General features: G+C 40.1%; 1 protein-coding gene across 6 annotated transcripts in view; it reads left to right on the forward strand.

The window, feature by feature from the left end:
• The window catches only part of LOC131076830 (auxin-binding protein T85), a 160928-nt gene that overhangs the window by 31597 nt on the left and 104704 nt on the right, over nucleotides 1-24627 (forward strand). For all 6 annotated transcript variants that reach the window (XM_058014162.2, XM_058014165.2, XM_058014164.2 and 3 more), the window contains one exon: nucleotides 11785-11891. In XM_058014162.2, coding sequence (XP_057870145.2) covers nucleotides 11785-11891 — 107 coding nt within the window. The remainder of the gene's footprint in view (nucleotides 1-11784; nucleotides 11892-24627) is intronic.

The following is a 24627-nucleotide window of genomic DNA, read 5'->3' on the forward strand; positions in this document are numbered from 1 at the left end:
CTAGAGCTGCTCCCCATGACACCATGCCATGCTCACCAACATCAGGAACATCTGTGTCACTATCAGTATCTGCCTTTGAATCTCCTGTCTCTGCTCGTGCTCTCTGCTCCTCCTCTACCATGGCTACAGCCTCGGCCTCTATATCTACCTGGTCAATCCAATTAGTGCCATCATCACTAAAGACAGCCGCAGGATCTGTCTCAGTGGCCCACTCTGCATCAGGATCAACCTCATCTAGAATGATAGGAGAGATGTCAGCTAATGCATTCTTTCTCATTCTCAGGCGGAGGTTGTAGTGAACAAAGACGAGATCATTCATCTTCTCCACAGATAATCTATTGCACCTCTTGGTGTGTATGTGCTCAAACATACTCCAATTGCGCTCACAACCAGATGCGTTGCATGGTTGGCTCAAGATGCGAATGGCCAACTTTTGAATATTTGTTGTCATTGGGCCAAAAAAGCTCCACCAATTATCTGAGTTTGAAATGAGCAAAATAATTAAAATCAGTCTCACTCAAACTCATTTAACAATATACAATAAAACTAAAATTAAGTCTTACAATTTATTTTTACCTGGCATCATAGTTGTCCTACTTTTTTTTGGTGATAAGACGAGAGAAGGTCTCCCCTTGTGCATTTGAGAACAACTGTAGCTCTCGAATAAGCTCTGTCTGAGTAGTACTAGCAGGTGCCATCTTCTCCATGATCGAGTATAGCCCATTAAGGACCTCCACATCAACCTTGAAAGAAGGGATAAAATGGAATGCCGGATTCAGATAATAGGCTGCTGCATGGATGGGCCTATGAAGCTGATGATGCCATCTCCTAACAATGATCTCCCAAATGGAACCATACTTGCTCTCATCTCCTTCATAGATGGATTTGATGCCCTCCTTCGCCCTATCCATGCCCTCATATATGTAGCCCATTGCGGGATTTTCTCCATCCACAACTCGCAACAAAACCACCAAGGGCTTAACAAACTGCAAAATTGAAAATATTGTGTAATTTAAAAAAATGAGCAAAGAAGAGAATATGAAGAATAAGTTATAAAACAAAAAGTTAAATTGTAGAATTTATAAAAAATTTACCTTCACTTTCTCATTACAAGGGACCCAAAAGTCTCGCTCATAAAAAATGCAGTTTGCCATATCTTTCCCTGCAGGGGTGGCAACATAGGATGAGGAAGACTACTCCTCACCAACAATCATACGTCTCAAGGCCTACTTACATCGAAGCATGGACTGCAATGTGATGAAGTTTGTTGCAAATCTTGTGATTCTTGGACGAGCTAACTCCTTCTGCTCTGTGTATTGTCTCATAAGAGTCAACACCCATGAATGATTATATACAAATTTGCACACATTTCTCGCCCTTTCTACACATCTCTTGACCCATGGGAGTTTTTCAATATCCTCCAACATGAGGTCAATGCAATTGGTAGCACATGGAGTCCAAACTATAGATGGGTGCCTCTCCATCAATAGTCTACCTCTAGCAACATAATTTGTTGCATTGTAGTTAATGAAGTTACAAAATAGTAATTAATTTGCAAACAAAATTAGTTTGTATTCAAAAGTTTACCTGCAGCAACATAATTTGCTGCATTGTCGGTCACCACCTGTACCACGTTCTCCTCACCCACCTCATCAATCACCTCCTCTATCTGCTCACATAGGTAGGTGGCATTCTTGCAATGGGCGGAGGCATCAATGGACTTGATGAAAACGGTGCCCCATGAAATAAAAATTTAAAGCAAGATCAATGATCATTCAACAAATCATTAAATAAAAAATAAAAAATTAATGACTAATTGAAACTAAAATTAATCAATCACCTGCAGAAGAAACAAGAAAATTAAGGAGAGTTCTATTTCTTCTATCCGTCCAACCATCAGTCATGATGGTGCAACCTTTAGTGCTCCATATCTGGCGTTGTTCACCTAATTCCTTCTCACAACATTCACCAATTGAGTCAAAATGGGTCCCCTCAAATCAGGCTCAAAAGGGGCTTTGAACCCCGCCCCGCATATGGTAAGGGCATCAAACATTTCTTGCCAATAAGGAGACCTGTCACAAATAAATTAAATGAGATAAGTTAAGTATGTACGAGAAAAAATAAAACGAAGAATCAAAGTATGAAAATTAAAACAATCAAACCTAAAACATTCACCTGGCTGTAAAGAATGGAACACTGCCGTAGACCCAAAACCTGCCAATTGGCATTTTAGCGGCATCATGGATCTCCTTGTTCCAACCCATGCTCTCAAGCGACTGTTGGGACCCAGGAGTATTGCGAGGCACAAAGAAGGTATCCAACCTAGATTTACAAATCCTAGGTCCAATGCTAACACTCCCACTACAACTACTAGTGCTATGAACATGAGAAGTGGCAGTGGCACTGCCACTTACAGAAGTAGAAGCGGAAGCACCAACACCAGTAGTAGCAAACTGAGTGGGGCGATATGGAGGTAAGGAAGAAGGGCCTCCAACACAACCTAACTGTGTCCCTCTTCCTAAAGTTGCCTCTCTCCCAATGGCCGCTTGATCCTCCTTTTGTTTCTTTTTCCTTTCAATTTCTTCAACCATTACATAACAATCACGTATGGCCTCAAGGAGTGCTTTTAGGCATGGTTCGGCATCATGTCCATGCACACCAAAAATATGGTATTTCATTCTATGTATACCTCCATGGAATATTGTTTTGCAAAATGTACATTTTGTTTGCCCCTTTCCTTGCCCTGGAAAATCCTTGTGATATTTCCAAGCAAGGTCCTTTCTAATGGGGGGTCTAGAAGTTGAAGTAGACATTGTAGGATAGTTTTGTGAAACCTGAAGTTGAGGCAAATAAGAAAGTGAAGTTTGCTGCAATAAAACATTACAAATACAAAATGAAATTAATACATACATTCAAAAAAACTAAGGTAGGTTTTGTAAATTTAAAAAAAATAAAATTGTAGGGTTTGTCAAACCCTACTTTAAAAATAAATAAATTTACAAACACTACATAGTACAACTACATACTACATACTACATACTACATACAAACATACAAAAGATTTTGGAAGAAAATGTAAAACTTTCAAAATAAATGAATAGAAAATGGAATTTTTGCATACAAGAAACAAAAAAATCTTCAAAAAAACAATCTTGCCTCTTACAATTAGCTTGAAATGAGCTGCAAACTCTTCCTATCCAACTCTTGATGCACCAAATCCAAACACAATGCAGCCCCAATGTGATAATTTGAAGAAAACTTGAGCTTCCTCCTTGCTGGTTTTTCTTCTATGCACCCTTGTTTTTCTTCCCAACTCACTTTACTCCTATTTTTGCAAGTGAATGAAATGAAGTTGACTTTTAGGGGTTAGAGATAAATAACCCCAAAAAAAGAAGTTGAAAAAGCTTTTTAAAATGTTTATTTTTTGCTGTTTTTTTGACCTTGCCACCGACCGAGTTTGAGCCTCGGAACTTGTCGAGTTTGGCGAGTTTGCTCACCAGACTCGACCGAGCCTGAGTCCGAGCTCCAGAGACTCGGCGAGCATGTCTCGGGCTCGGACTCGCTGAGTTTGGCAAGTTTCGAGCGATTTTCTAATCTCTGCTTGAAACACATAAGTTTATTTGAATACTAAAAGGGCACAACCAGCTAGAAGGAGCTATCACGCCATACCGAGAAGAATTAATACTCAGCCAATGCTAATCAAACCATATGATCACAATAGGTGTTACGCCCAACACCACCTCATAGTCATGTCCAACTATAGGTATAACCTCCAATGCCCTTCCCAACTCGCCTAGAACTGTCTTTAACATTTAGGCCATGTTGTGACGTCTTCACACATCGCCCAATTGCAAATGGGGACCCCCACTTTTCGCTTTTTTAGAGTAGAAGTTTTGCCTAGATTCCTAGTGTTTACCTTTGCTTATGAGAGGGTTTTTGAATTTTGAATAGGATCATGTGTTTAAAATGTCAAAATGTTAGAGTGATCTTGAGTTTTGCCTAAGTCTAGGGGTTGCCTTAGGGTTTTGATGTATTCTTGCTAAGTGTTGCGTTGACATTTGAGCGTTAGCGTGTTTTTGAACGTCCATGTCGGTGATTTTTGAGTGCCAAGGTGTTTCAAGACCTTTAGGAGTTGTTTTCTCACTCCTAGGAAGTTATTCAAGTTGATTTAGCACTTTACTTGATAGGTTTCCTTGTTTTCGCTCAATTTTTTGATGAATTTGCCTAAGTCCAGATGAGTTTTATTGAGTTTTGAAGTTTCCTAGTGATTTTGAGTGGAAAAATCATCATTTTCCGGATGAAAATCCATATTCTAAGGGTCGAAAGGTCAAAATTCTACACTAGAGGTGCTTTTTCCCTCATATTCCTGACTACCCATGATTTTCCCCCACTCAAAATCTAGACTGGACATGGATTTCCCTTGGAATCCAGACATGCCCTATTTTTCCCCCATTCAACATCCATACTAGGGTCGATTTTCCACCAGGATGATTAAATTTTGTCTCCATGTTGGGAATTTTCCTGACTACCTTCGAATTTCCCCTAGGGAGTGTGGATGAAGTTGCAGATGACTTAAGTGAGGATTCCTAATGAATATCGATTTTCCACCAAGACTTTTGTGACGAGATTTCATGGATTTTAATGCGGATACTCATTCTTGACTCAAGGCGATTTTCCACTGTGTGATGATTTTGACAATTTTGAGTCCGGATAACTGTCCAGATAGAGGTTGATTTTCCCTTAAGGGCAAATTTGTGCAAGTTTGATGAAATTTTGTTCGGATTTTTATCCAGATAGGGGTCGAATTTCCCCAAGTGTGCATTTTTGAAAATTTTAATTATTTTTATTTGGATTTTTAATCCAAATAGGGATTGATTTTCCCCATGGGTCAAATTTTGGATAAAAATCTTTTTAATGATGTGACCCAAATTTAATTGTTTTTAATGATGTTGAGGATAATTTAAAATAAAAAAATAATTAATGATTTGCAATAAACATTTAATGATTAGATACTTCTAGAAGCAAATCGATTTTCCCCAGGCAAGTATAAGTATCAAAGTTTTATCCCACATTGCTTGTGTGGTGAAGATTCAAGGTGAAAATGTGTTTTAAGTATGCCTGTCCAGCAATAAAATAACATTATAAGTTGCTGATGTGACAGTTAGGTGGCTGATTGAAGGCAGATTGGAGGTCCCAGCTGGGCAATTTTTGCCCAAGTGTCAAGCTGACACCATTGTTGGAGTTGAAGTTGCAGATTTGAAGTATTTGTTTGTCCAATTAGACCTGGGCGCCATGTTTGGAGACCATTACAGCAAGCTTGGAGGACAATTTTCATGTCTTGGGCGATTTTTATGAAGTAGCGGCATGGCTGAAGTTAGGCGATTTTATTTGGGAGGCTGATTCCTCCATATCCTTATGAATTTTGGTGATATTTTTGAGTGTTAAGGGGCTGCCATCATTTTCAGACCTTGTTGGGAGTGATTTGACCTCCATTGTTGGCTGGGAATGCATTTTCAAAATTATTCTTCATTGCCTAGCTCATCCACACTAAAGGTGATTTTGGTTAAGGGCTGTTTGGAGGAATTTTCAGTGCATTTTCAAGGGTTGCCATTGTTGTTGCAGTCTGAAACTCCATAGTTGCAGGTTGTCTTCAGATTGATTGTCATTTCCAGCCACTTGCCCACTTGGGAAATTTCACTTGTGCATCATCCTTATGAGTTTTTTGGGCATCTGGTGGAGCTCCCATTGCTGATCTAAGTCTGAAACTTCACTTTCAGATTTGTCTTCTAACTTAGATATTTTTTACCAGCCCTTTGTTTGTGCCCAAATTTGACAAACTTCTCTTTGGGAAGGTGAAATTTATCAAATACAGGTGTTTCCTATGACTGCGACAAGTTTAAATGACTAATTTATTGAAGTTGCAGGTTGTCTTCAGACTTTAGGCAGCCATTGTTGGACTTTGGAAGGGTGACTTCAGACTTTAAGAACTAAAACTAGACTTTTCCACACCCTTTTCCAAGCATTTTCAGAATTGTGGTATACTTCCGAGCACTAATTTTGACATTTTTTTGAGTTATCTTCAGACTGGAACTTCATTTCCAGCCACATAGTTGTGCCCAGATGTGACCATTTCTGAGTTTTGAGAGGCAAAATAATTCAAATGCAAGCATGTGACTTGGCTATGACCACTTCCAGCCATTGATTTTCATCATTTTCAGAGTGTCTTCAGACTTTTTGGAGCCATTATCAGACTTTTAGAGGGTGTATTAAGACTTAAGCATCAGAAAATCAGACTTCAATACGCTATTTTCTGAGTATTTTCAGGCATTGGAGGGTGTATTCAGACCTTGTCCTCAGAAAATCAGACTTTTATTACAACTTTGATATAAAAAATTAGTCACTTTCTGACTGTTTTCAGGCCTCCAAGTGATATTTTCAGATCTGGACATTCATTTTTGCGCACCAAATCATACATTTTCTAAGTTTACAGGGGTATTTTCACATTTATTTATTGCAATCAGACTTATCCTAAGTTTGAAAATTGGGTTTTCTTGACGAAAATCTTCGAGACTTTAATCCGGACTTTCATAATTTCCAGAGTTGGTGTTACAATTTTCTAAGATTACCTATCACATGTTGGGACAAATGTCCGGAACAAAGTCTTGATGGTGTTTGGATTTCCACTTCATCGAATGATGATCCAATCAACACAATATTTTCAAGGACAATGAGTCCGGATGGGGTCGGATTTCCACTAAAGGGTGGAATTACAAAGGAAGGAAGTTGTCCAGATAGACATCAAACTTCCACCAAGTGAAAGAATGGACAAGGATAATGTGGATGGTTTTGAGGAATGATTAGTCCATATGCGTATGGATTTCCCACCAAGGTTGAAATCAAGTTTATCACATGGGTGTTTGATTCAATGCTTGTTTGTTTTGCAAGATTGTTACGAGGAAAGGAAGCACGATGATCAAGGCTTGAGGTGAAGGAGGATGCACGTGTAATGTCCCCATTCTAGTCAGGGACTTGGGATTGAGGAGTTAGCTTATTTTTGGATCCTTGTAGGCTAATAGAGTATGGATAAAGGGGTCAGTAATGTAGTATCTTGAGGAGTGGTCTGTCTATTTGTTCTATTTCAGTGTTGAGTTCAGTTCTGGTCTTCGTTTCATTAGTTTCTGACACTTTATGAGGATTTCCTATTTTTTAGGGAAAATTGCTAAAAATAGACATGGTCCTATTTTCATTGGCATGGCGAACTGTGACCCTAGCTTCTGACAGATTCAGTTTCCAAGCAATAATGAGCGAGATATGAATTTTTTAGTGGTTCCACAGACAATTAATATTTTAATGAAATATTAATATAAAATCATAAAGTGCATCACTTAAATTTATTTAAGTGAAGATTTATTATCTCCTAAGCTAGGCGTGGCTTTTAGGGTTAAGCTGGGAACCCTAAAAGCAAGTTATTATTTTTAAATCCCTAATTGCCAAAAATCGCACCTTTTGGGTATTTAGGCAGCCGAGATGGAAATTAAACCTCATTCTTGATATTGAGCATTTGACATTTTCTTCTAAGCACTTGGCTATGGCGGCTAGGGTTTGGACCTGTTTTGGAGAGCGTGCATTCTTCAGAATTCAGTAGCTTTGAGATTTTGAAAGATCAATCGAATTGTTGCAGCTTGGTTGGCTTCATTCAGAAGTCAAATTGAATTGAATTGGGGCAGATTTGGCTTCTTACAAGGCAGATTTGTTGTAGGGTTTTCCTATTTACTATTTTGTTGTTGATTCTTCTATGGTTTGGAGGCTTCTTTTCCCAAACACACAACTTGCTCATTAATTGGCACCATCTTCCACTGTTTGGGTGTCTTAGTATTTAAATAAGAGCAGATTTGAATTGTTCCAGAATAAAAATCAGAACTTTGTAAGTTGTCTTAGTATTTAAATAAGAGCAGATTTGAATTGTTCCAGAATAAAAATCAGAACTTTGTAAGTTGCTGATTTATTCTTTCTTTTCAATAAATTGGCTAAGGACCTATGGGTATGCTTCTAAATTCTCCAATTCATTGTTTCGGTTGATTAAATTCATGTATTATTCAATATGTGTTGCAAATTAAAGAAACCCTCTTCTGCAACTTCTGTCTATTTCTAAAAGACCATCTTAATAATTAAAAATTACAAGAAGATCTACAAATTACAGCAGGTTGAAGAGTTGAACCAGCAAGGGTTCATCACAACAGGCAATGCGGATAAAGAAGATCAATACTTCAAAGATTGGATGGGGATTTCCAGACAAAGATTCTAGAAGGTGAAGATGAGGACTAGATCAATCATGAAGAAGATTTCACCCTATGAAGGAAAGCAAGTTCAAGACATGAGCACAAAGGATTCCACATTATGAAATCCAGAAGTACATCAAGGAATTTCAACATCAAAGAGCGCCAAGGAAATATTTCAAGATTCCAAGATTGGGAAATTTTCCAAACATAAGGAGGGAACAGTTCATGGAATTCCTTAACATAAGGATGGAATGTAAAGTATCATAAGGGATTCCAAATATTGTGAAGATGAAGAATGTACAAGGCAAATTGGTTAAGTGTACAAAGCAAGTTGAGGTGGCATCCTAGTCACCATCCGTTCAATCAAAGGGTTCCAAGTCAACATTCATTCAAGGAGGGAATAAGTGACACATGGCGCTACATCAAATATTATTTATCTTGCCTACCCTCGTTTCTTATTGGCCAATGTAATGGTGGTTGTACAAACCCTAATTAGGGTTTTATCTTGTAATCTTGACCGTTGATCTTGAATCAATCTGAGCCATTCATTTCTTTTGAGGCTCTATATATACCCCATTGCCTCTCATTTGTAAGCGAGAGTTTTTGTAGAATTGTTGGTATATGCTGCAGCTATTTGAATCTAAATCATTGTTCAATTTGTTGGTGATTTTGCTCTTCAAATGCTGTCTTTGCATTCATGGTTCTCAATTCCTCCAAGTTAGATTAGAATTTGTTTTCATGTTTGTTAGATTGAGTGGAAGATTTGTTGAATATATTTGTGTGGAATCCTTAATCCATACCACTAGCCTCTTGTTGTTGGTAAGTGCGCCTTGTGTGGTCAACTGGAAATTTGAGTAAGCTTAACTTCAATTATTATGCATCCCTTGACAAGCTTCAACTTGGATGGTGTCAACGTTTGATGGTAATAGTTTGAAAATCAATAAGTATACCTTAGATGATTGCACTAAGCTTGTGTCAATACTTGTTTGTGAGACCCTGCCTAGTTTGATTCCACTAAATTTGTTCATCATTTCCTACATTCCTAGTCTTAGAATAGATTTCCTGAACCCTATTCCTTTTGCCCTTTTTTAATAAGTCTTGTTAGAATTAAGTCTAGAGCTTCATTGCTAAATCCTAAGTCATCAGCATACCCATCCTAATCCATGATAAGATTGAGTATTCATGTACAACGTAAGTCCCCTTGTGATCCAACATTATCACATCAAACCACTGAACTTATCCACATGTCAAGACTTGACATTTCGTAACCTTGGAGTTGTCTCATTTGATCGCGAAGCATAGCATATGAGAGACTTTGTTCAAGAGAGGATAAGATACCTTGGTATTTTATTATGTGTTCGTATGTGCATAAAAAACACATCAACATGCCACCATCAATAGAACCAAACAATCCTCATGCCACTATGAAAAGTGCTTTCAAAATCTCGAACAATAGTTCCTATACTCTCATGTCCATCTTCAGATGATAGGCAATTAGCAAATGTCTAAAAGATGTCACCAATTGGCTATGTTGAGTCTTTAAATCCTTCAATCTGTTGTTTTCTTTCCCAGACTAGCCAAAATGTGGAAAATACAAAAATTGTTTAGAAGTGAAATTTGAAGGTGCCAATATACTCAAGAACTTCCTAAAGAACCAACTTACTAAAAATAGACACTTTCCAAAAATATAATTTTCCACCAAGAAGTTTGGAGTGCACCAAAAAAGTCGAAATTGCTCTCGGAAAGCATCAAGAGACTCAACATGATCCCTAGAACTCAATGTCAATGACCAAATCCAACTTGATAAGGATCTCTCCCTTCAAGAAAGATGGAGCTAACACAAATGTAGGAATGACCAAAAAAAGGGACATTACATTCAACAAGAGCTGGAGGAAAGGAAGGCTAAGCATAAGTTGGAGGAAGGTGCTGTCACTACTAAGCCAAGTTCCAAATAGAAAGGCAAGGATAAAGCCAATAGTTAGACTGTCAACATTACCACTCCTGAGAATGTGGTGAGCAAGGTTCCTAAAGAGCTACCATTTAAAGACAAGATGGATTTTCTAAACAAAGAGTGGCTAGCTATCATGGATTTTCACAAGAGATACCACTAGTTAGACTGTCAACATTACCACTCTTGAGAATGTGGTGAGCAAGGCTCCTAAAGAGCTACCATTTAAAGACAAGATGGATTTTCACATCTAGCTGAAAATGTGGAAAATACAAAAATTGTTCAGAAGTGAAATCTGAAGGTGTCGATATACTCAGGAACTTCCTAGAGAACCAACTTACTAAAAATAGACACTTTCCAAAACTAGAATTTTCCTCCAAGAATCTTGTAGTGCATCGAAAAAGTCAAAATTGCTCCTGGAAAGCCTCAATAGACTCGACATGATCCCTAGAACTCAATGTCAATAACGAAAATCCAACTTGATAAGGATCTCTCCCTTCAAGAAAGATGGAGCTAACACAAATGTAGGAATGACTGAAAAAGGGGACATTACATTCAACAAGAGATGGAGAAAAGGAAAGCTAAGCATAAGCTGGAGGAAGATGCTATCACTACTAAGCCAAGTTCCAAATAGAAAGGCAAGGATAAAGCCAATAGTTAGACTGACAACATTACCACTCTTGAGAATGTGGTGAGCAAGGTTCCTAAAGAGCTACCATTTAAAGACAAGATGGATTTTCTAAACAAAGAGTGGCTAGCTATCAAAGGCCTCAAGCTATTGGGAGACCATAGCTGGTCTTGGTTTGGTTTTTTCTATATTTCTTTTTTTTCATGGTTTTTGCTCTATTTAGTTGTTTTTTGGTTTCTACTATCTTACCTCTTGTGAGGCTCGTTTCTTTTGTCTCTATGGCTGCTATGTAACGGGTTTGGGCCCTTCCCACTTTATCTAATCAAAACTTAAGCTAAATAATTAAATTATATCTGATCACCATATTAGCTTGTGGAAAATACAATAATAAGTTAGGGAACTCTTGAAAACTTAAGCTTGGATTTGGGACATGACACAAAATAATGAATATCTCAATGAATAAAAATAAATTAGAATTGCATTTTAATAAAATTCACATGCCTGTTAACCATTCAAAAATGCAATAATGCTACAGGAAATGTTTTAAACCATTTTTAAAGAGCTCAATGCAAGCGACCACATCGCTAACTCAATCAACACATATTAGATTAAGTTTGGGTTTGCATGGCATCTTTAAAAGGGTTTTTAGGCTTGGGAGTCAGCTAAATGAATCCTAAAATGTACTTTTAATGAGTTTTGTTGTAAGTTGTAATTGACATATTTTGAATTGGTGGCCAACTAATTGTACTTGGAACTTGTATTTTCCAATATTATTTAAATTCTTATAGTTAGTATCAATAGCTTTGCCTTGTATGTTTAATGGTCTTTTAAAAATGTACCATTAGTTATGAATCCTTGTTGAAGGAATCATTTATTTGTTAAGAATATCAATGAACATATTATCGCTCAACTATTGTTGCTTCTCACAGATGTATCGCGTGTAAGGAAATTGAGTGATAGTCCTCAACATAGCTATGGAAGAGAAGGATTTGTACATGTAACTGTTGCAGGTGCTGTGTTACATGGAATGACAGAGGTAAGGACAATAACTCTTATTTGATGCTAGTATTTTTCTTCTAAAACAAGGAAACATTGAGTTCAAAATGAAGGAAATTGGTTGCTTTATAGTTAGTGCTAAATAATGAATTATAAAAAATAAAAAAGAATGTTGGAGCTGTAGGACCAGTATGGTAACCAGATGCTAAATTGCATAGAAATAAGGTATGTGGTAAATTTAATTGGATAAAATGTGATCAGGGATTTTTCATAACAATATTTTTGAATGCATTATTCTAACTATAAAATATAGTGTAGGTAAATGTAAAAAATTTACACACTGAAAAATATTATTGTTGTCAAATAATTGCTATGACTTGTAAGTTAAACTTTGTTAATTTGTTAGGTTTATGTGTATCCAACAAATTTTTACTTTGTTTAAGAAACACTAAGAAAAATATAATCTATAACTACTTGCAAAGGAATCATGGGAGAGAAGCTGACTGCAAAATTGAACTGAATCTGCTGAAAACCAAAATAGGTGAAAACTAACCTATTCAATGAGGATGGTACCACCTATTGAGCACACTCAATATTGTTTTGATCGAGGAATGTTGGTTTTTGGTCAGATGTTGACGAAGTATATGCAAGACTGCAAGTCCTATTTAAAACCGAACTCCCTATATGAAATGCACATCTTATTTAATTAGGGATCCTTGATGAATAGGGAAACTACTTGCAAAATACAAAGGGAATTGTTTCAGATTGTAATTAAAACATAATACTGTGACATGCTGTAAATCAAATCAGAATAAAAACAATCTCAACTATCTTATTGTTAACTATCCAAACAAAACATGAAATAATAATCAGGTAGCACAAATGCACAAATAGAAACAAACCTAAACCATCACTAATTCTCTCAAGTGGGACACTTTCCCAATTTAAATTGATGCAGAACACAATCTTATCCCATAGAAACAACTTTTTTCTGATAAATAAATAATATATAAATCAAGAACAGTTAAAGGTTGCTGCTTCAAGCTTTTTCTTTTTTGTGAAACAATGGAATTGCTAATCATTTGGAAGAGATTTTTTTTGATTTCAAGATGAGGAACCAGCATCCTTTAGCTAAAGCATCATATAGATACTAGTTGTGGCATTCTGTTGTAACAATAATGTAAAATAGAATGCCACCTATAAAACTCTTAAAATAATTTCATAACAACTTTGCTGAGTCAGATTTGTACTTTGTCTAATTTCAACATAGGCAATTTCCTCTTTGGCAGCTACCAAATGAGCATCTAACAATCGTTAGCATGTTGAACAGAACCTCTTTTACTCTAGTTTTGAGACTCACCACATTTGGAATGCTGCCATTATAGACAAGATATACCCTTGTGCAATAGATTGGTTACAATGCACAACAAAGTGGTCTTGTTGTGCAACATATTGGTTGTGTTGAACAGCTCAGCAGCTTCCCCACACAACAGATTTATCTTGTACAGCAAGTATGGCATCCATGTTAGCTTGCACAACATAACCAACATCTTGCACGATAAAACAAACTATTGTAATGGATCATTTATGTCTTGTGTAGTAGCTTTAATTCCTTTTAACCTTTAGAAATGCACAAAAGCAACTATACAAAACAACTTGGCTAAACCATCTTCAGATTATTAGTTCATTCTACCATATAGTACTGAAAAAGCAATCAATTAATCCATAATAATCATAATATAAAATAGGAATCGCTGCATAAGATGGATGGAAATGTGAAGTGATCAACCCCCAATTTTTTTCAATTTCGTTTGCCAATGTTATAATGTTTCTTGCCAAATGGAATAGATTTCTTTTTGTAGATGTTTGGAATAGAGTTTTAAAATATTCATTCAAGATGCCATAACAATGCTTAAGCCAAAAAAAGACAATACCAAACTTGAAGATTGTAATTAATAAACTTAACATTCAACTATTGATTGGAAATGATTATAGGTACCTTATTTTAGACGCTTTCATTAACTTTCAGGTCTGATTACAATTATCCTCTTGGACAGCGGCAATAACAGAAGATGATGAGGCTCAAATCTTATGATATTTCCTTTCAAGTGCAGCAATATGACAAAGGATCTCTGCAACAGCTACTATACTTTTCTTTTCTAGATGCTTTCATTAATTTGCTGGTCTGATTACAAGTATGATAATAACAAAGAATAAGCAGCTGGGAGAAGAGCCTCCAAACCAAAGAAACGGGACTCGGACTCGGCAAGGCCGACTCGGACTCGGGACTCGGCGTCAGACTCGGCTCCAGACTCGGCTGGACTCGGGAAAGTGAAAAACTCAAGAAATTTAGAGATTTTTAAAGACTTAAAACTTGTTTCAGGCACCCTTTATTGATCATCAAACTCGGCTTATTTGATTACATACACAAGTATACATCAATCACATAAGCATAAACGCAAATTGTAGCTGAAGGAAATAACAAACATAGATATATAAATATTGTCAAATGTATACAATATTACAAAACTCATGGAATAAAAAATCCATGTCATCATATGATCATCATCAAATGTTTCATACAAATACCAAAGGTAAATACAACTACAAGCCTATGGCTCAGAGGAGCCTGCATCCTCCGGCCCCGCCCCCCTGTGAAGGCGTCTAAGGTAGGTCCTGGATGATTCGACAGCCATAGCCGCTCCCCGTACACCATGCCATGCTCACCAACATCAGGAACATCCGTGTCACTATCTGCCTCTAAATCTCCTGTTTGTGCTCGTGCTCTCCGCTCCTCCTCTGCCATGGCTACAGTCTCAGCCTCTATATCTACTTGGTCGATCCAATTAGTGTCAGACTCGGAGCTTAAATTTTCCCTACTTCTATCGACGCAGTTTCCCCCCATATTTTTCGACGGGGGTTTGGGGGTAGCGCCCCCAAGGTGGGGTCAAGGGGCAGCGCCCCTTGCGCCTTCCTTGTCGCAATACAGGGTGGGGTCGAGGGGCAGCACCCCGCGAGGCCAAAAAAACTTATTATTTAATAAAGGTGTCGGGTTTTATTTTTCTATTGGCTGACATTTTGTAACCCTAATTTTTCTCATTCTCAGGCAAAGGTTGTAGTGAACAAAGACGATACCATTCATTTAAAAAAAACTTTTAAAAATGTATTTTTTTTGTCATTTTACTAACCCAGCCAGTAGCCGAGTTTGGGGCTCGGGACTCGCCGAGTTTGGCGAGTTTGAGCCAAACTCGCCAACTCGGCGAGTCTGGTGAGTTTGCTCGCCAGACTCGGACGAGTTCGAGTTCGACTCCGAGTCCCAGAGACTCGGCGAGCATGACTCGGACTCGGAGTTTAGGCGAGTCCGGGCGAGTCCCGTTTCTATGCTCCAAACAGATTTAATTCCTTCCCAAGGCAGCAATGAATTATTTTTCCAACTCAAAAATGCCTCTCAGAACAAGCTCATTAATGGAACATGTTATCACAAAAGCTTGCACTCTTGCTGAGCTATCAACTCAACAACCTCGTGAAACATGGAAACAACCCCAAAGTGTGGGACGTTGTGCAAGGGGGTTGAATCTCCGTAGAAGGCCGTCTTCCTTCTCAATCCAAGTGCAGGTGTTGAAACAACTCAACACTCCAAATCTTACTTCTAAACCTATCCTAATAGCTTGTAGAGGAAAAGGGAAGAGAGAAATGCTTAAAATGAAAGGAGGTGATGCACCGAGATAAGAGACGTTTCTCTCCCTACCCGAAATGGCACAAAGAATCAATTGAAATACCCAGGAGATGCACAAACTTAAGTTGAATGAATGACCTTAACGCACATATGGAGGTTAGGACTTGCTGAATGTCAAGAGGGGAGAAGGTTTCCCACAAGTCACACCCAGAAACAGGTTAACACAACATACATGTGAAAGAAAGCCACAAACATACACTTACAATGAAGGTAAGAACACATACACAACATACATAAGTTGAAGGTAGGCAAGAGTGATGATTTCAATTCATTATAAGGCCAATGGCCAAACTTATAGTTGCAGAAGTGCAAGATAAATACAAGTCTTTAAGAGAAGTGAAAAAAACATAGAATAGCTCAAGCCAGCAGGGAGAGAACCCTTTACAATGAGGCATAACAGCCTTATATAGAAAACTGGTCGCAAGAGTTATTGGAGCATTAAAAACTTTGAGTGTTGATCATGCCATCTGGAAGTGTTGCAATCCAGAAGGAAGTTGGGAATACTTAGGCTTGGGATCTTGGGATCTCGGGGTTCTGGAGTTTCGGGGAAGAGAATAGGAGGCAAAAGAAAGGAACTTTGGAACCTCGGGGTTCCGGAGTTCCGGGGAAGAGAAAAGGAGGCTAAGGAAAGGAACTCCGAAACCTCGGGGTTCCGGAGTTCCGGGGAAGAGAAAAAAAAGACTAAGGAAAGGAACTTCAGAACCTTGGGGTTCCGGAGTTCCGAGGAAGAGAAAAGGAGGCTAAGGAAGGAACCTCGGGGTTCCGGAGTTCCGAGGAAGAGAAAAGGAGGCTTAGCAACCTGGAAACTTCAGGTGTCCGGAGTTCTGGGGAAGAGAAAAGGAGGCTAAGGAAGGAACCTCGGAATCTCGGGGTTCCGAAGTTTCAGGGAAGAGAAAAGGAGGCTAAGGAAAGGAACTTTAGAACCTCGGGGTTCTGGAGTTCCGGGGAAGAGAAAAGGAGGCTAAAGAAGGAACCTCGAAACCTCGGGGTTCCGGAGTTCCGGGGAAGAGAAAAGGAGGCTTAGTAACTTGGGAACTTCGGGGGTCCGGAGTTTCGGGGTTGAGGACTAAGGAACTTACTCCAGACAAGACAACACTTCACACTTCATAATTCCATTGCTTTCTCCTTGATCAACTGGGGCAGCATTGGTCCATGGATCGTATCTCTGATCGGTTCTCACTGATGGACCAAGGGTGTCATAAATGACAACATTTTTGGCGACCTCTGTGGGATGCTTTCCTGCTAAGCATATAGATCAGAAGCCTTGAACATCCATTGGGCACTGAGTCATTTGAAAAGACCCAAAACATGTGTGCACCATCACTTGGAGGGAAACTGGAAACTAGAGCACACACCCTCTTAAGGAGGGTGCGGCAGGTGCACAAGCACTTATGAAAGCAAAACAACTTCTAGTCTAATATTTACATAGTCATCAATACCCTCTTTAGAAGCAGGGCTTGAGATGAATCCCATTCACTGGGATTGGAAGAACTTCGCCATCAAGCCTGGAGAGATGAAATGCATTTGCCTCCTTGCAACCAGTGATGACATATGGACCACTCCAGATAGCATCAAATTTGGAGTGTCGCTCAGCTTTGACTCTGTTTGTATCCCACTTTAGAACTAGATCTCCCTCTTTGAAGATCCTATTAGTAGCCTTTTTGTCAAAAACTCTCTTGACCTGTTCTTGACGAGTCTAAGCGTATGCATAGCCTGACCTCTAACCTCCTCTAGCTCCATCAGCTCAGCTAGCCTTACTGTCATGGCATCATTTTCTATCAATTCCAACTGATGTGCTAGTTCAAGAGAGGGTAACTCTAGGGAAGTTGGGAGTCTTGCTTCTTTCCCATATAGCAGCATGAAATTGGGAGTCTTGCTTCTTTCCCATATAGCAGCATGAAAGGGGAGTTACTAATCGCCCTCTTGGGTGTGATCTTGTCAGCCCATAAGGCTGTCCTCAACTTAATATGCCACGACCTCTGGTTGTCTTCAACCGTTCTTTTGATTATCCTGATGAGGTTCTTGTTGGAAGATTTAGCTAAGCCATTACCCCGAGGGTAATAATTGGTTGACGTCTTCAAGTATACACCATGCTTAACTGCCCAAGAACTGATTTGGGTTCCAACGAATGCCTTAGCATTATCTGATATGATGGCGGAGGGGACACCGAATCTTGTCACAATTCCATCAAGGAATTCCAATATTGAGGCCTCAGTGGCATCCCTCAATGCAACTGCCTCTGTCCACCTAGTGAAGTAGTCTGTTGTGGCCAAGATCCACTTGTGGCCAACACTAGAAGGTGGATTTATCATGCCAATGAAGTCTCAACCCCATTGTGCGAATGGTTGATCTTCTCAGATGGGGTGAAGAGGTAGGGCAGCTAGTCTTTGCTTTCCAGAGAAGAAAGCACATTTCTTGGAATTCTTCACCCTTCTATGTGAGCATTGAACAAGGATGGCCAGTAATAACCAGCCCTCATTATTTTGATAGTTGTGGTCCTTGCAGAGAAGTGGCCCCCTGAAGAGCCATCATGAAATTCTTCTAACAATCTGCTAACTTGATTTTGCTCGATACATCTTAACAAGACTCCATTAGAGTCTCTTTGAAAAAGGGTGCCATCCACTAAGACGTAGGGGATGCATTGCAACCTAAAATGCCTTCTTTTGGTCCTGTCCAGACCTTGGGGGTATCTACCTTCCATTAAGAAGGTGGTCATGTCACTTGAATTGAGTGTCGTTGCTAGTTGATTGATCCTCTTGTAACACAAGGGCGACCTCTGAAGTAGTCTCAGAAGATGAGACAAGTTGTTCTCATAGGCCCCTGCCTCTTACAAGCTTGGTGATCTTGATGTTGATGTCGTATTCCATGACCTTGGTTATCCACCCAACTCTCCTCTCACTGATGTCCTTGTTTAGAAGGAAATCCTTGACACTTGCATGTGGAACTAAGAGCTGGATCCTGTTGTTAGACAACATGTGTCTGAAATTTTTTAATGCCCTTACAACAGTGAGGACTTGCTTCTCTACATAGCTATACTTGAGCTCATAGTCTTTTAACCCCTCACTAAAGAAGGCAATAGGTTGCTCTAAATTATCATGTTCAGCCGTGTTAGGACAATTGAGATGCTGGATTCTCCTTTGAAGGTATAGAGGATAAATTCCCTTTCATAGTTAGGGTTGACAAAGGTAGGGGCTTGAGCAATTGCTTGTTTAATCTCTTCAAAACCGGTCCTCCCCTCCTTGGTCCAACTGAAAACCAAATTTTTCTTCAACATTATGGTGAGGGGTTTTACCATGGTGGCAAGGTTGGGAATGAACCTCCTCACAAAATTGATCCTACCAAGGAAACTTTGCAATCCCTTCTTGTGACTGGGGAGTGGGAGAGAAAGAATAGCCTCCACTCGCTCGGGGTCAATGGTCAAGCCATCTTTGGATACAATGTGTCCTAGCAATCTTCCTTGATCAGTAGCAAATACACACTTACTAGGGTTCAAGGACACACCATACTTCCTGCATTTCATGAACACCTGCTCAAGATGACCAATATGGTCAGTTGCATGCTTTGAATAAACAGTTATGTCGTCAAGGTATATAAGCACAAACTTTGCTAATACCCACTTGAAAGCCATGTCCATTGCTCTTTGAAGCTTGGCACCTGCATTGGTTAGCCCAAAAGGCATCTTGCAATGAGAATAGGTACCCCACTTACTAGTAAATGCAGTCTTGTATTGGTCTGATTCTTAGACTAAAATTTTATTGTAGCTTGAATACCCATCCAAGAATGAAAATCTTTCTGAGCCACTGACCTTTTGGAGAATCTGCTCCATGGAGGAAAGGGGATAATGATCCTTGAGGGAGGCTCTGTTGAGGTCCCTAAAGTGTACACATAGTCTGATTTCCCCATTTTTCTTCCTTACAGGGACAAGGTTGGCCACCCAGGAGGAGTGCTTGATAGGGAATATGATATTGGCTTCTATGAGTTTGGTTAACTCCGTCCTCATTAGTGGCTTAATCTTGGGGTTTATTGGTCTTTTCTTTTGTCTAACTGGCTTGGCATTCAAGTCTATCTCTATAGTATGTTGGGTTAAGCTAGGGTCAAAACCCTTCAAATCTTCATAGGTCCAAGCAACTATGTCATCATACTTTTGACAAAGCTCAACAAAGGCCTCTTGTTCGGTTGAGGAACATACCTTACCCAAGTTTAGAGACCTACCCTCGGCAACAACAACTGGCTTGTAATCACCCTTCTTTGCAGCCTGGTTCATCTTCTTCTTCAATTGATCATCCGAGTTGAAAATGCCTTCCAAGGTAACTAGACCTTTAGGCAACTTGTTGGAGTTGAGCTGCATGATTTGATCTCCATACTGGTCTTGTAGCCTAGACTGATTTTTAGCATAAAATTCTGCTTCATTTTGCAAGAAATTAACAATCTGCTGATCACTTTTGAATACTTGCCAATTTGCCTGATTGTCTTGGACAACAGGCCTCACAACAAGCCTGATGTGTTGTTCCTTCTTGCTTGCAACATGTGCTGGTATGTCGAACTGGGCACCAACTGCTGCAAGCCTATCAACATGCTTGTTTTGACTTCTAGGAATACTCTGGATGTTGAAGGCCTCGAATCCTTCAATCAAGTCCCAAACCCTTTGTTTGTATGATTTGAGTAGGTTTTTCTTTGTTATACTTTGAGCTCAGATGTGATTAACAACCAATTCGCTATCTCCAAATACTTGCAAGGTTTTGATCTTTCTGTTTTGTGCAAGTTGGAGGCCTTGGATCAAGGCTTCATACTCAACGACATTGTTGGTGCAACCAAACTGAAGCCTAAAAGAGAAGAAATATTTCTCTTGCTCAGGAGAAACAAGCATCACACCGACATCTGCACCGTTTCTATTTCTTGAACCATCAAAAAACATGCTCCACAACTCCTCTGAATCTCCTTGTGTCTTGCTGAGGTTAGGGATAGGAGTATTCTCTTCATGGATACAATAGGTACCAAGCCCAGTCTCTTTAGTCTCGACTAATGGATCAAACTGAAAAGCATTGGTCCATTCATCCAACAAACAATCAGGGACCTCTTGCAAAAGAGTAGCAGGCTCACGGACAATACACTCCTCCCCCTCTTCGTGCAAAGTGTAATTCATGTTTATAGGGCTGGGGATGTAGGGCTCAATGTGGTTTTGCGCAATGGGCTCACCCTTATGGTAACCTTGGTACCATACCTTGTTCGAAATAGCATGTGGGATCAATCAAAAGACAGGTATCCACCTATCTTGGCGGTGAAGTCTCTAGACAGACAAATGGCAAAGAATACAGGGAGGTCGATGATTGGTACGTCTTGCAATACAGTGCAACCAGGGCATGCATGCAATGTCAACTTCAAAATTTTAACAACCCCTACTTTCTTAATAGAAGTGCCATCCAATTGGGCCACCTCTTTGGTCACAGGTTCATATTCTATGCCAAGAAGATCAACTACCTTCTTAGACATGACTGAGCTACTAGCTCCTGAATCTATCATGCAGTTGCGAACTAAGTTATCTCCTATGATTAAAGAGAGATAGAAGGGTCCCGACTTGCTGATCTTGCTTGAATCTTCCTCCTCCTTGGGTTGTACCAAACTGGTGGAAATTGCCTTCCTGCTGACTTCTGCCTCATCATCTAACTGGTTGATGTCCTTCAGTGCCTCCTTGAGCAAATCCCTTTGAGATGGGATGGAAAGGGCCTCCCACATAGTGACATTGAGGTTGGCCTTCTTCATCTGATCAACTATATTGACAAGAACACTAGCTGATTTTGGAGGCCCCTTTGAAGCTACAAGGTCTACCTTTTCTCTTTGGACGACTTGGGCCTCCTCTTGCCTCTTGCTACTCTGCATGGTATTTTGGCTTGTACCTTGGACAGCTACATTGGGCGTTGGAGCTTGGGCCGATGTTGAAGGTGAGGCAACTTCCATGGCTCTTTTCTTTGACCTTGTATATTGTAGCATAGATTCACCGTTTGTCTGCCTCCTGCCAATTGACAAAGGTAGAATCTCCTTGCAAGTAAGCCTGAGTGCCAACACTAGGCTGATTTGGGTCATATTGCTGGCCAGAGGTGGTTGGCTCATCCTGCACCACTAAGGCTTGGACAATCTCTCCATTTTGACATGCACCTTGGTTGTGTGGTTGATTGCATGGTTGACACCAATCTTGCTCTTGTGCGAGGCTGTTTTGCATTGGAACTATTGCTTTTGAGTTACTTGCAGCTATGGGGTTCACACTATTCAAAGTCCTAGCGTTGCTCCATTGGTTTTGCCCTTGAAAGGGTGGCCTATTCTGCTGATAGTTCTGATTTTGTGCTTCATAAGGTCTACTATGCTGGGTTTGTTGCCTCTTTAGTGTCACCAACTTATTGCCAAAGCTTTGCAATAGAGTCTTGACTTCATGGAGCTCATTAGAGGATGTAGAGGATGTAGACGGTTGACCTGTGGGCGCCATGGGGATAGGAGCCAAGGTGGGTGGTTGAGTAGGAGCTTCTGGGAAGAGAGGCATTGGAGGCCTTGGAGCAATCTTCCCAACCTGTATCAAACAATTTTCTACCCTTATGGCTATGTCATATGCATCCGGTAGGGAGGCTCCACCCATTGATTGTATCATGACAGCTATATCGCTGTTGAGAGTTCTCAGATAATACAAGAAGGCATGATTTGGAGATGGCTTCATTAGAGCAGGAATTCTATTCCATGTCTTTTGGAATCTGAAATTGAAATCTCCCATGAACTCATGAGGTGCCCTCTTAATTATAGTCAACTGCTCCACAAGTGATAGGTGATCACTTTTGTCTTCGAAATGGTTGCACAACTTCTCCCCTAATTCATCTCAATTGTGAATGGAGCTAGACGACAACACTCTATACCACTGCAAAGCTTTTCCTTTCAAAGATGTGGCTAAGAGTTTGACAGCAACATCATCCTGAGTGACATTATGGACGAAGCAGATGTTCACAATGTCTTGAATATGCTCAATGGGGGTAGTAGCTGTTTCACCAGTGAAGTATATAGTATGCTCTTTAACTCAGCCACTAGTATATCATTCCATTGGGTCAAAATAAGAGGACTCCCCCCATTGAAGGTAACAAAAACCTAATTTCTGGCCATGTGAAACAATGGTCTATTGATATGAGTAGTGGGAGCCCAAGACAGTAATGGTCTTGTAAATGGAGGGGTAAAACGAGACTTGGGAGATGGAGTGTTAACGACCTTGACAACCCTGACTCGTGACAATGAAGGTCTACCTCTCTGCCTTCTAGAACTTGAAGATGGGAGTTCTACAAATTGGAAAAAACCTTTAGAAGACGTCCTTGTATGAATTTTGGGCATGAAATCCGGAGTTGCAACAATTCATGAACAAGAGTGGACTTGTGAGCAGAGACTTCGTAACCTTGGGGTTCCGGAGTTGAGGACTTAGGAATTTCGAAACCCGGGGGTTTCGGAGTTAGGAACAAGTCATGAACAAGAGACTGGACTTGTGAGCAGAGTCGCCAAGTGCTTGAAAAATGACTGCCTCTAAAGGATGAGACACTAAGAACATCACTGAATCCTTAGCATGTAAATCGAAAGTCTGTCCCACCGGGCGTGCCAAAAACTGTTATCACAAAAGCTTGCACCCTTGCTGAGCTATGAACTCAACAACCTTGTGAAACATGGAAACAACCTCAAAGTGTGGGACCTTGCGCAAGGGGGTTGAATCTTCGGAGAAGGCCGACTTCCTTCTCAATCCAAGTGCAGGTGTTGAACCAACTCAACACTCCAAATCTTACTTCTAAACCTATCCTAACAGCTTGCAGAGGAAAAGGGAAGAGAGAAATTCTTAAAATGAAAGGAGGTGATGCACCAAGCTAAGAGATGTTACTCTCCCCACCCAAAATGGCACAAAGAATCAACTGAAATACCTAGGAGATGCACAAACTTCATTTGCATGAATGACCTTAATGCACGTATGGAGGTTAAGACTTGCTGAATGTCAAGAGGGGAGAAGGTTTCCCACAAGTCACACCCAGAAACAGGTTAACACAACATATATGTGAAAGAAAGCCACAAACATACGCTTACAATGAAGATAAGAACACATACACAACATACATAAGTTGAAGTAAGGCAAGAATGACGATTTCAATTCATTATAAGGCCAATGGCCAAACTTACAGTTGCAGAAATGCAAGATAAATACAAGTCTTTAAGAGAAGTGAAAAAGCATAGAATAGCTCAAGCTAGCAGGGAGAGAACCTTTTACAATGAGGCATAACAACCTTATATAGAAAACTGGTCGCAAGAGTTGTTGGAGCATTAAAAACCTTGAGTGTTGATCACACCATCTGGAAGTGTTGCAAGCCGGAAGGAAGTTGGGAAGACTTAGGCTTGGGATCTCGGGATCTCGGAGTTCCGGAGTTACGGGGAAGAGAAGAAGAGGCAAAGGAAAGGAACTTCGGAACCTCGGGGTTCCAGAGTTTCAGGGAAGAGAAAAAGAGGCAAAGGAAAGGAACTTCAGAACCTCGGGGTTCTAGAGCTCCGGGGAAGAGAAAAGGAGGCTAAGGTAAGGAACTTCGGAACCTCGGAGTTCCGGAGTTCTAGGGAAGAGAAAAAGAAGACTAAGGAAAGGAACTTCAAAACCTCAGGGTTCCGGAGTTCCGGGGAAGAGAAAAGGAGGCTAAGGAAAGGAACTTCGGAACCTCGGGGTTTCGGAGTTCCGGGGAAGAGAAAAGGAGGCCAAGGAAGGAAACTTGGAACCTCGGGGTTCTGGAGTTCCTGGGAAGAGAAAAGGAGGCTAAGGAAGGAACCTCGGAACCTCGGGGTTCCGAAGTTTCGGGGAAGAGAAAAGGAGTCTTAACAACCTGGGAACTTCGGGGGTCCGGAGTTCTGGGGTTGAGGACTAAGGAACTTCCTCCAGACAAGACAACACTTCACACTTCATAGTTCCATTGCTTTCTCCTTGATCAATTGGGGCAGCGCTGGTCCATGGATCGTATCTCTGATGGACCAAGGGTGTCATAAAATGACAACA

The sequence above is a fragment of the Cryptomeria japonica genome, chromosome 9, assembly GCF_030272615.1.
Source record: "Cryptomeria japonica chromosome 9, Sugi_1.0, whole genome shotgun sequence".
NCBI lineage: Eukaryota > Viridiplantae > Streptophyta > Pinopsida > Cupressales > Cupressaceae > Cryptomeria > Cryptomeria japonica.